The sequence below is a fragment of the Grammomys surdaster genome, unplaced genomic scaffold, assembly GCF_004785775.1.
Source record: "Grammomys surdaster isolate TR1022 unplaced genomic scaffold, NIH_TR_1.0 126176, whole genome shotgun sequence".
NCBI lineage: Eukaryota > Metazoa > Chordata > Mammalia > Rodentia > Muridae > Grammomys > Grammomys surdaster.
In genome coordinates this window covers 1277221-1289314 of record NW_021620983.1, presented here as the reverse complement: position 1 = coordinate 1289314, position 12094 = coordinate 1277221, and the positions used below count along the sequence as shown (strand labels likewise).

Here is a 12094-nt window from a genome sequence, read left to right as displayed (position 1 = left end):
CAGCTTGTTACCAGTTATCTTCACCTAGGAGGTAGACTCCTATCATAAACCTGACAGTAAAAAGTCATGGTTTCAAAAGTCCTTAGAGTTAGATATTCAGTTTGGTAGATGTGGTGGTTTGGATTAAAATGGTCCTCATAGGCTCATAGGGAGTGGCATTATTTGATGTGTGGCTTTGTTGGAGTAGGTACGGCCTTATTGGAGAAAGTGTGTCACTGAGGGGTGGGCTTTGAGGTTTCAAATGTTCAAGCCAGGCCCGGTGCTTCTCTCTTCTTGCTGTTTGTTGATCCAGATATAGAACTCTCCACTCCTTCTTCAGCACCATGTCTGCCTGTATACTGCCATGCTTCCCACCATGATAATAGGCTAAACCGCTGGACCTGTAAGACAGCCCTATAAGTCAGCATTTTTTAACCCTAGTAATGTTATGGTTAGAACTCCAAAGAGTCTTCACTAAGTTTAATTTAGAAATGCTACTTAAATCCAAGGTAAGATACAGACTTACAAAATTAAGTTGGAAAATTAGTCCCTATTGGACATTATTTAGCTGAAAATTCTTCAAAATCAGCAGAGGGGGGGAAAACACAATAATTCTATAATAATGGGTTAGTGCCTTTCATTTGTAATAACTCATGCCAGTTAGAATGGAAACTTAGACCTTTCATGAGTGAACACAGAGAGATTAACTACCACTTAACACAGCCTGTGAATTTAAGTCCTTGAGGACTCCATTAATATCCATCTGGGTGATACAGTGGAAACAGAGCCATCAGAGCTTCTCCCAGGGAATTCTGGAAAAGAGGGATCCTGGTAGGTTTTTTTTTTCCTCAAGAGGTTTAGTGTTTAATGTTTAGACACTAAACACTAGGATCCTAACACTCAGAGTGTGCTCTGTGACCTTGACTAAATGTCAACCTCCACTGTGAGTGGACTTCAGATCTTTGTGGGGATTTGAGTAAGAAAGGCCCTCACAGTCTTACAGATTGGAATGCTTGGTCACCAGGGAATGGCAGGTGTGACCTTGTTGGAGGAAGTATGCCATTGGGGGTAAGCTTGAGGTTTCAGATGCTCAAGCCAGGCCCAGAGTCTCGTCCTGCTGCCTGCTACTTTTCCAGCACCATGTCCTCATCATGGTGATAATGATGATGGACTAATTCTCTGAAATTGTAAGCCAGCCTCAATTAAATGCTTTCTTTTATAAGAGCTGCTGCTAAGCTGGGTGGTGGTGGTGGTGGTGCATTTCTTTAATCCTAGCACCTGGGAAGCAGAGACAAATGGATCTCTGTGAGTTTGAGGCTAGCTTGATCTACAGAGTGAGTTCCAGAACAGCCAGGGCTACACAGAGAAACCTTGTCTCAAAAGAAAAAGAAAGAAAGAGAGAGAAGGAGAGAGAGAGAGAGAGAGAGAGAGAGACAGAGACAGAGACAGAGACAGAGAGACAGAGAGAGGGAGGGAAGGAGGGAGGGAGGGAGGGAGGGAGGGAGGGAGGGAGGGAGGGTTACTGTGGTCATAGTGCCTCGACATAGCAAGATAATCTTACTAATCTTTTGTTTCATATGTAATCCTACTCCAATGACCTGCATATAGTAAAATACTTCAAAGCCACCCCTAGTGATCAATGAAATAGGAGAAATGACAATGAGACCCTGCCACTGTAGAGACAACTTTCTCTACTGGAGTCCCCTCAACCAGGAGTCACATGCACATTACTCGGCACCATATAAGCTTCAAACATCAAAACAAAGCTTTTACAATTTGCAGCAGGATTCAACTCTCTTAAATTACCCCTGCCCCAGGACTTCCAAAGGCTAAAGTTCCTCAGAGTGGGTTCCTGAGACTAGTAATTTCCTCAGAATGGATTTCATAAGAAAAATATCAGGTAGAAATTAGATCTTGCTCAGAATATGAAGAACTTGCGGCTCAACAGCTGTGTTTTCACAGGGAACTTCACTGTGGCTCTGCTTCCCCCTTGTCAAGTAAAAGCACGTCCAGAGGCTCACTTTCCTGGCTCCATCTCAATGAGAGGTATTTAGCAAAGGCATTAAGGATTTGCCACATTTCCTTTCAGTAATTAGAGTCGTGTTAAGTTTGTTAATTTACAAAATTTTCTGGATTCCTGTCTGCAGTTCTACATTCATCTCAACAGAAGCAGCTGCTTGCTGTGAGAAAGAATTGACACAGGGGATGAATTTGGAAAGTGTCAGTAGCAGATACAAAGCTGGTAGCTTGTAAGCAGCAAGGGTAGATGGCCATTAACTCAGAGACCCATAACTGGTCAGTTTATAGTGAACCAGATACTTCACAGTTCTCAACCATAAATCTAAGTCTGTATCACACTCTTGCCCTCAACACTCAGGGATCTGTGTTGAAGAAGGGGTAAAAAGACTGTAAGAGCCAGAGGTGGTAGATGATTTTAAGGACAGAGTGTTTTCCAAACACAATAGAATAGGTGCATCAATGAACTCAAGATGATTACGTCAGTATTCACAATGCCATGCAAGCTCAAGCCAGAGAAAATCCTAGCACAGAGGTTGGGAAGTGGGCACAAAGTATGTTGGACAGAAAGAAAGAGAAAGAAAGAAAGGAACAAAGGAAGGAAGGGAGAGAGGGAAGGAGGGAGGGAGGGAGGGAGGAAGGAAGGAAGGAGAAAAGGAAAAGGAACCCCACCCAGCCTGCTTGTGGAATGAAGGGGGCGGGCAGCAGGAACTCCTCTGCATACTGAGCTTCTGTTACTGTATTGTGCTTTACTGTTAGTGGATAAAAAATGAGGTTTCCCACAAATGAAGACTTTGATTTCTACTTTTATGGCAGGAGATATCACCAGCTCTTCTCAAAAACTGGTATGTAAAATTCAAGCTATAGTTACTGCAGAAGATGGCCTTTGTAAGCACAGGCTTTCTAGGGCTCTGCTTTCCTACACAGTGTGGGAAGGACTGCTGAGTGATCGTGGCTAGTGCAGTGGACAAAAGCTGACTGCAGTTCACACTATAGCCTACAACACAAATGCAAGGACCTGAACTTGAACTCTAGCAGATAAGTGTGGTATCAAACTTGTATTCCCAGAACTCAGCAGATGGAGACAAGGGCTCACTGGCCAGCTAGCCTAGCCTATGTGGCAAGTACCAGGGTAAAAGAGGTTCTATCTCAAAAAACACAGTAGATAACACATGAGGCTGACCTCCGCCCTTCACACTCATGCACACATGAACCCCCACACATGTGCACAAGATACAGACCACACACAGAGAACACACAGAGATCTCATTACAGCTAAAACTCAAGGACAAGATCACAGTTGCACCTCCTCCCACTGCAGAAAGAAAGTGAGGGGCTGATGGTGGAAAGTCCCCTAGTGTGCATCCACAGGGTAGCAGACATGGTGGAGGCTGAGATCAGCCACCTAAGAGCTGACACAGAGCACAACTCCAGAAGCTTGGGGCCCAGATCTCTCTCCACAGGTGTGGGGCAGATCATCACCCTGGGAAGTCACTGTATTGTACCTGGGTAACAGAATACCTGCCTCCTGAGGCTCAGGACATACAGAGCCAGTTCTGGGCTGCAGATGTGTGAAGGAAATGTCAAACCAATTTTCACATCAAGATCAAAACTAGTCCCAAGTAGGATGACTTCAAAGCACATGCACATGCTAAGCCCTCTAGAAACTTCAAGAGGTTAGGAACATGGTTCTACCACTGGGATCTGGAGGAAAAGGTAGCAAGGAATTGTTATCCACAGCTGGGAGCTGAGTGGATGGGCCATTGTGCTGGATTTCTGCTAGTCACTGGGCTAGGTGCTGTTTCTGTCCATCTCAGCTTCAGTTGCTGAGCGACTTGGGTTGGATTTAGTCCCCAACCCTGACTGTACAGTATCTCACCAAAGGTGGATGCTACATCAAGTTCTCTGTCCATACTTCAGTTAGGAGACTAGATGACCATGTTGTAGGTAAACTACAGACTTTTACATAGGACCAGCTGGTTCATCTTCTACTAAAGTGAAGAGGTCTGAGCCTCCTAGCAGCTGACTATCATCTTAAGCTATTTAACTAATGGCACAGGTAGTGTATGTCTGCCTGCCTTTCAATTCTTATTAATGTGAGGACAAGACACTGAGCTTCAGACTGGACATGAGATACTATGTTTCTAAGTTAGACAGTAACAGCTAATAACTACTTCACCTTCACTGGGGGCTCATTCCTATACTACCTGCTTATATGCATTATATTTAGTACTTAAGAAAAGTGAAATTTCTAGAATTATTTCTACTTTATACATAAGCAGTTAAAGCTACAATAAGCTATAACCGTTGTCCTGCACATAGATGTTAACCAGGGATCAGCACATGATAGCACCTACCTGTCCTAAAAAAGACGTGGCCTGATATCTCAGAAAGCACTGGATGTCAAGGCTCTCTCTGCGGTTCATTGGCATGTGATCCTGTTCTATTCAATTCTGTCTGGACAAGAGAGTTATGGGGGTGGTATCCCTACTGTTCCTGGTAGACAGAGTCATAAGAAAGGGGTAATCTTTCCTGTCAGTTGGAGGAAGCTACCAAGGAAGGGTGAGGGCAGAAAGCCCATGTGCTAGCCAGCAGACAGGCTGGGGAGACTGGACTCTGTGGAAATCAGAAGAGGAGGAAAGCTGGCAGAACTGACGACAAGTTCCTTAAAAGAGGAGGAGTCCTTAGGCCAAGCCTTCCCTCCCCAAGTGTTATCTGCAGGCCATAGACAGGTATAAGAACACACACACACACACACACACACACACACACACACACACACACGGCTTTCTTTCTGCCCTTCTTTCTTCTCTTTCTAGTGTACAAAGAACGTTTTTAACATCTTTAAACTTGAAAGCTTTTGATACCTAACCTGTACTGGCTGGTTTTGTGTGTCAACTTGACATAAGCTCGAGTTATCACAGAGAAAGGAGCTTCCCTTGAGGAAATGCCTCCATGAGATCCAGCTGTAAGGCATTTTCTCAATTAGTGATCAAGGGTGGGAGGGCCCATTGTGGGTGGTGCCATCCCTGGGCTGGTAGTCTTGGGTTCTATAAGAAAGCAAGCTGAGCAAGCCAGGAGAAACAAGCCAGTAAGTAACATCCCTCCATGGCCTCTGCATTAGCTCTTGCTTCCTGACCTGCTTGAGTTCCAGACCTGACTTCCTTTGGTGATGAATAGCAATATGGAAATGTAAGCTGAATAAACCCTTTCCTCCCCAACTTGCTTCTTGGTCATGATGTTTGTACAGGAATAGAAACCCTGACTAAGACCCTCCCCCCCAACAACCTGAATACCAAATTGAACTTCTGTGCCAAAGCAAAACCCTGCTGGACTGACTCAGGATAAAGGCTGAAGTGTTGGTACCCAAAAATATGACTATGTCTGCAAAAGAAGTTCCCAGAGACTGCCATGCTACCGCCAGAGTTTAACTGAACCACTCCTTCCTTAAGCCACGTCACTCTGTTTCTGTACTATGGGGCTTAGGACAACTCAACTGCAAAGACACAGAGAGAATGGAGGCTGGAGATTCTTGAGAACTCTTGGATTTGACAAGGCAGTCTGGCCTGTTACATTATCTTCTGCTAGAAATATCTGTTTGGGAAAGTGGATGATAATCTTTCCAGAGTGTAAACAAAGCTAGACTCCTTTAAAACTGTTTCCTGTGGAACTCTGCTCTGGCCTGGACTGTGATTATCACAGCCAGAGAACTCCAGTAAGGACTTAGACTCAGGAATCATGCTGTGAGCATAGTTGTGGGGGCAATGCTCACAGAAGTCCTGTAAATCTGCTGTGTGTCTTTTGTTTGTTAGTCCTGGGGTCACGGCCACATTCTCATTTCCCAGAAAAAGCTGTTGGACAGCCACTGACTGAGAGGAGGACTGTGGACATGGGACATTTTCAATAAACTCTTTCAACTTTAAGCCTTGCTAAAGGCCTCAGTCAATGTAGTCTGGCAGGTGTCGCTCACACACTGACAACTGGACAGCATCAGCTGGGTTTGGGTTTACAGAGGACAGATGAGCACTGAGTAGTAAGGCACAGAAATCCTGAATGCTAAGACATCTGGACTTGATGCCAATGCAATGGGCACAGGTGCTCCTGAGTCCATCGAGAGGATGAGGAGGAGCCAGTGTTGGATAAAGGAACAAAATAACGTCATGTGACATTTAATAGAGGGAGTCTAATAAGACTGTGAACAGGCCATCAGTAAGGTGGAATAACGAGAGAACTGTGCTCATCACAGGAGATCTGATGATAGAAAGGTCTTGAAAAGAAACCCCTACAGAGAAGAGACAGAGAAGGGCTACAAAGTGACAGTGTATAATCACAGTCCTTCAAAGCTCAGCAGGAGTGAAGAGAATGGGAGAAAGGTGAGCAGAGGTAAGAGACTAAAGGTCAGAGGTCAGAATCCAGGAACTATAGAAGAAAAAGTCTGCACACTTAAAAAGTTAGTGGCACAGTCATGTTGGAAATTACCCAAGCACAGTGGAGATGGACAGCCTTGGAGAGAAGGATGAACAGAACCTGGTTGCTGACATAAATACTGACATTTGTAGGGCTGGGGAAGCTGTGGAGTCGTAGGGAGCAAGTCTAGAGCAAGAGTGGGATCACAGCATGTACAAGCCCCGGAAATCTCATCCAGCAAGAGGAGGACTCCTCCCTCCATGCCCTGGGCCTGCATGTCCTGACACACATGGATGTAGCCCCACCTTTGTCCCACCAGTAGAGGTCATGCAAGATGGTAACCAGGTTAAACTTTCTTTCCTCTTATAAGGTCATATCCGGCAGCATCTGGAATTCCTCTTTATGCAAATGAGGCATTCCCAGCATCCTGGCCTGAGCCAATGATGTGCATTCACCCAAAGCCCCTACTCACCCTCCAAAGGTTTAGCCTTAGTTTCCCCCAATTAAATGAGCTGCTCAATGAAGCTGCCTCCCCAGAAATCTGTCTCTCATCCAGCTCACTTGCTACTTGCCTTCTCTATCACCGCTGGCCAGTCTGTCTCACTTTCCCTCTCAGGCCACTCGTCTGATGGAGAGCATCATGAGGAGAAGTGGAGCAGGAATGACGGAGTTCCCTACTGATGACTGCGGAGGAGTGAAAAGTGCTGCCTGGTGCTCCAGGTGGTGCTGATGTTGGAAGAGTGTAATGCATACTAGGAAAAGCAGAGATGAAGATGCAGATGGCATCATGAGATGCTGAGCTGGGCTTTGGGAACTGGAGAAGATCTACAGACATGTAGGCATCAGGTAGGCTGAGATGGGGGGTGGATGTAGGGCTAGAAATGAAGAAAGCTAGAAGTCACTACAAATAGGCCACCGTGAGGGTGAGTGGAGGTAGAAGCAGAACATGTCTACTCATAGCTGATGTGCTCACATGACAGCAAGGGCCGGGGAAAGTACAGTTAGTCACTGAACTGGCATTCTGTGCCGAAGTTAAAATGCGAAGGTTCATTACTGTAATCCCAGTACTCGGGAGGCACAGGCAGGTGGATCTTTGTGAGTTCAAGGCTAGCCTAGTCTACAAAGTGAGTCTAGGACAGAGAGCCCCTGTCTTGAAAAACCAAAAACAGGAAAACAAAGCTGAGAAGTAGCAGTCTACTGTCTTGTGCACACAGGCATCCTTTCCTAAAGTAAAACGTGTGTAGCTGACAATGCTGGGAAGAAGTGCCCCAAACATTTAAACTTATTACAAAGTAACGGTTACACTTCTGTGCCCACCCAAAGAAGGCAAGCACACACAGCTGTTCAGATCACACAGCTCGCTGGGCACTCTTGCACATGCTGCAATGCTTCTGCCACCAGATCCATAGAAACACTTTGGACCCCTCCATCCTCTGACATGAATGGAAGGTTGCTGTAGCAATGGGCAGAGGTATGACAGGGGTCCTTACATTTCTTCCTTTTTCATTTTAGTAACAAATGCCAGCATCTATGTTAATTATGCATTAACATAAAAGCTTCCCCATCCCCTGATTTTAAACACTCTGTTGCGTCCTCTTGACACACTGGGTAGTTCTGCAATGTTTGCCCATAAAAAAAAAAAAAAAACACAAGCATTTCTCACTTCTTTCTTTCTTTCTTCTATTTATTATTTTTTTGATATTTTAAGTCTCAAGAAAACTCAATATTAATCAATATAAATTGAGAGCTGTTCCTTCTCAATCTTCTACCATAATGTGCTGCACAGACTCGAATCAGGGAAGCTACAATATCTCAAGAAATAGCTTGAAAGAGAGCACACACAGGTAGGTAAGGCGGGGTAGGGGGGAGCTTCATATAATTCCAAGATTCACAGAGACTTGAAGTGAGCTGGTTAGGATTCTCTGACAGAGAAACTTAGACCTGGACGAAGACTCATGTTTCCTTCAAAGTCAAGATTGTTCGTAAAGGTCAGTGCCAGCCAAGAAAAAAGCCATCTCTACGTATTGTTATTGCACACTTGAAATATAGCTGCTCTGAGGTGGGCTATAAATGTCAAATATATATTAGATCTCACAGATTTAGTGTTAGAACACATGATATCTTATGATGTATCTTCAATGTTTTATGCTAAAAATGTAAAGCATTGTAAAATATTAATCACACTAAAATAATAATTTAGACATATTAGAGTTTAATTAAAAATATGATTAAAGTTCATTTTTATATGCTTTAAAGTATGACTTCCTGACATTGCATACATGGTTCTGAAGCTGTTTCTACCAGGCAGCTGATGACCACTTGACAGCTGACTGGCACTTTTCACCCGGGCCACTAGGAGGCAGTGGTCAAGTCTGCTGTGTTAAAAGGACTGAGGTTCCTTTAGCCCAAATTTTAGTGCCCTCATTTATTAAATAGGAACGGGGAGTGGCTGCTTCTTAGCAATAGATCTGTGCTCACCATATGCAAAAAGGATGAATTACATGCTACACTACAGAAAGAGACATGGCTTTATAAAGCAAACTACAATATCTCAAAAGCTGGCTGAAGAGAGAACCAGGGCAAGGATGCTGAAAACAATAGATCCTTTGCTTCGCCCCACATTTGCAACATTCTTACCCTTTTCTTGGCTTCTACTCATTCTACTCAGAAGCCCATTAGGGAGGCAGAGGTGAGCTCAGCACCATCTAAATGCAGATTGGCCCTGCAGTTTTCTGTATCACCTTCCTCAGTCATTAAGCAATGCAACCTCTGGGTAATGAAAATAAACAGAACTGTTTCCTTCAGAAAGTCTATTAGGAAGTTTATACAAGGCCAAGGCAAGCTCTTACACAGCTTGACATTATGTCATCTTGGGGCTGGGGATCTATTTAGGAAAAAAGAGAAAGGAAAGTAAACAAGACAAGGAGTCAAAGGCAGAGTTCAATCCTGGGTCTATGACAAGCCTAGGTCAGGGTCACAGAGCTCTCTGCAGAAGCCTTGGGTTCCTGACCTTTGAAATGAGATGAAGATGGTAAGACATTTTAGCACAGGTGGTTTTAAGAATTATTAATGCAGTTATATACAGGCACTTATATATCACAAGTGTACCATGTATATAACTTACTTGTCTGTTACAAAGTTAGCTACTAACATGATTTCATCCACTGGATTCTGAGACTCACACTGAGACATGGCTGCTTCTCTCTTTGCATGAGTCTTAGGATTCCCCATTCCCTCTTCCCTGTTCACATCAAGAAAAGCACCATTAAAAAATGAAAGGCTCCAGAAACCAGCAAAGTCTTACATAGATGTAAAGCCAGACTGTTGATTTGGGGAACTTCTGGGTGGGAAGGAAAAGCCTTATGCTGGTGAATCAGCAGCTTCTCTCACTGCCTAGCAGCCTTTGCCATGTTCTAAGCATATGTTCCTATAGAGGAACTCAGATATCATCAGTGAAGACAGACTGGATTAACATCTTCGGCTTGGTCCCCAGCAGGAGGAAACATGACAGAACCCCTGCTCCAGAGTCATGCTGTACAGTTTGAGCACAGAGCTCTGGACTTCATTCCTGACAAGGAGTCTCATTCTGCAGCCAGCCATTCAGCTTGGCTTCTTAGAAAAGAAATACACATTGAAAAGGTCTCTAAATCCAGTGCTATAGAAGCCAGTTCCCTGTGGAGACACACCTGTGGGGTTTCTACCCACACAGTGATTTGAGCCACACAAAAAAAGCACACACAGACACTGCAGTGCCATTCAAATCTGAGTCCTTACAATTTCACATGGTGCTCACAGAGGTTCTAAAGTGAAGTAAAGGTGTTGCTTGCAGCTAGCTGTCTTAAACTAGAACCCATCCTTCTCATGCCTTTTGATCTGTTATTATTTTATGTTTTAAGATTTATTTTTATTCATGCATAGGTTTATGTGAGTCTGTATGAGTATGTGCACATGTAGGTGCCTATGGAGTCCAGAAGAGGTATTAGATCCCCTGGAGAGCTAGAGTTATAGGCAGTTATGAGCTGCCCAAAGTGGGTACTTGGAACTGAGTTCTGGTCCACTTAAGAGGAGTGTTTGCTCTTAACTATTGAGCCAACTTTGCAGCCCCTCCTGAGTTTGTTCAAACAAGACTGGCTTTGTTTTTAACCTTAATTCAAGCTAAGCATGAATCCTGATCAAGCCTATCACTTACCTCAGAGAACACTGCTTTCTTTGAAGTGTATTATAGAATGTGAGTCTTGGAAGGGCTATACCCTACCGACTCCTTCATAAAGACGTACAAGGGACTAGAAGCACTGGAAAGCTATTTGCGCACCCACTCTGTGCAACACAACATATCCTAAGTTTTCTTGGCTGTGTAACCCTTCTTAGTGTCCTGTGACAGACCATCTATCTCAGAAAGACACCCTGAGATATATCGCTTTTAACTAACAAGAAATAGAATTAATTTCAATGAGAGTATACAACATCTCTAGGAAGAGGCATCAGTAGCACAATGAAATAAGGGTTTCTGGAACTCTGCAGGTCACCTAGCCAGCAGAAGCCAGTCTACTTACTTGAGGAGATTCCCGAGATTGAAAAGTGCACGGTTGTGCTGTGGGTGGAGTTGCAATGCCTTCTGGTAGTACATCTTAGCTTCCGCCATGTCCTTTGTCAGGGTCCCAAGGTTGTTCAGTGCACTTGCATGGCGTGGGTACAGCCTGGAAAATCAAAGTGTTAAACTTGGACTTCTACACTGGCACTTTAAGCATGCCACAGCCTAAATGAACCCTGAAGCTTTCCTTGTAATGGAGCGACTGTATCATATCTTAAGGGCCAAGTGCTTTTACAGCTGAAGGCATGTAAATAAAAACAACAGAAGGCAAAACCTTTAAACTCAGGTATAAGGAAATAAGCCCCAATACTGCAAGAGTAAATATATTTTAGTCCTTCAGAGGCTGATTATATACCTTCAGCCAAGGAATCTTCCTTGCTTTGGTGGGAATTTTCTGTTGAAGTTCCACAGTCCCACCAGTTCCTGTTCACTGTTTACAGCTGGTGTGGGGTCCCTTCAAGGAGGGAACTTTTCAAGTATCTTTGGATCAGAACCTAAGTAAGACTGCCTCAACCGAGAAAGGATGGAAGTCACATGTTGTCTCCCCATAAAAGAATAGCTGATCTTGACCCTTTCCCCATTTTCTGTCACTTCCACTTAGCTTGATATAGTTCTTAGAATCTTGAGAACAGTTCAGACACAAGATTAACATGTAATGAAGTAAAAGCCAGCTTTCCTAAAATTCAAAACAAATAAAGAGCAAGGTGGAGTATGTTTCAGAAAACTAAATTACCCAGATTAAGGGAATGGGGTGGGGGTGTCAATTCAGTCTTTCATTTATGAAGGTAGAACCGACATGCAGTCAGCCCTTTCTGACCCTTCTAGAGTGGACATACAAGCTAACAGGCTAGTGTCACACACCCACAGAGCAGGCCTTCAATGCAAAAAAGCCAAGACAATGCTCACCCCAACAAGTGCTAACGCAAATGGCATTTTCATTTTGAAGCATTTTCTCATAGGTCAACTCATTTAAAATTCCTTATATAGTGTTTACCATTGGGGAAATGGAGGCTGAACTTAAGCAGTCTGTCCTCTCCCTCTTCTCTTTTTCCTTTCTCTCTCTCTCTCTCTCTCTCTCTCTCTCTCTCTCTCTCTCTCTCT

At 44.0% G+C, this 12094-nt stretch overlaps 1 protein-coding gene across 1 annotated transcript in view; it reads right to left on the bottom strand.

The window, feature by feature from the left end:
* The window catches only part of Tmtc1 (transmembrane and tetratricopeptide repeat containing 1), a 193291-nt gene that overhangs the window by 25905 nt on the left and 155292 nt on the right, over window positions 1-12094 (bottom strand). Inside the window, exon 12 of the mRNA XM_028757542.1 lies at window positions 10956-11099. Within this exon, the coding sequence (XP_028613375.1) occupies window positions 10956-11099 (144 nt within the window). The remainder of the gene's footprint in view (window positions 1-10955; window positions 11100-12094) is intronic.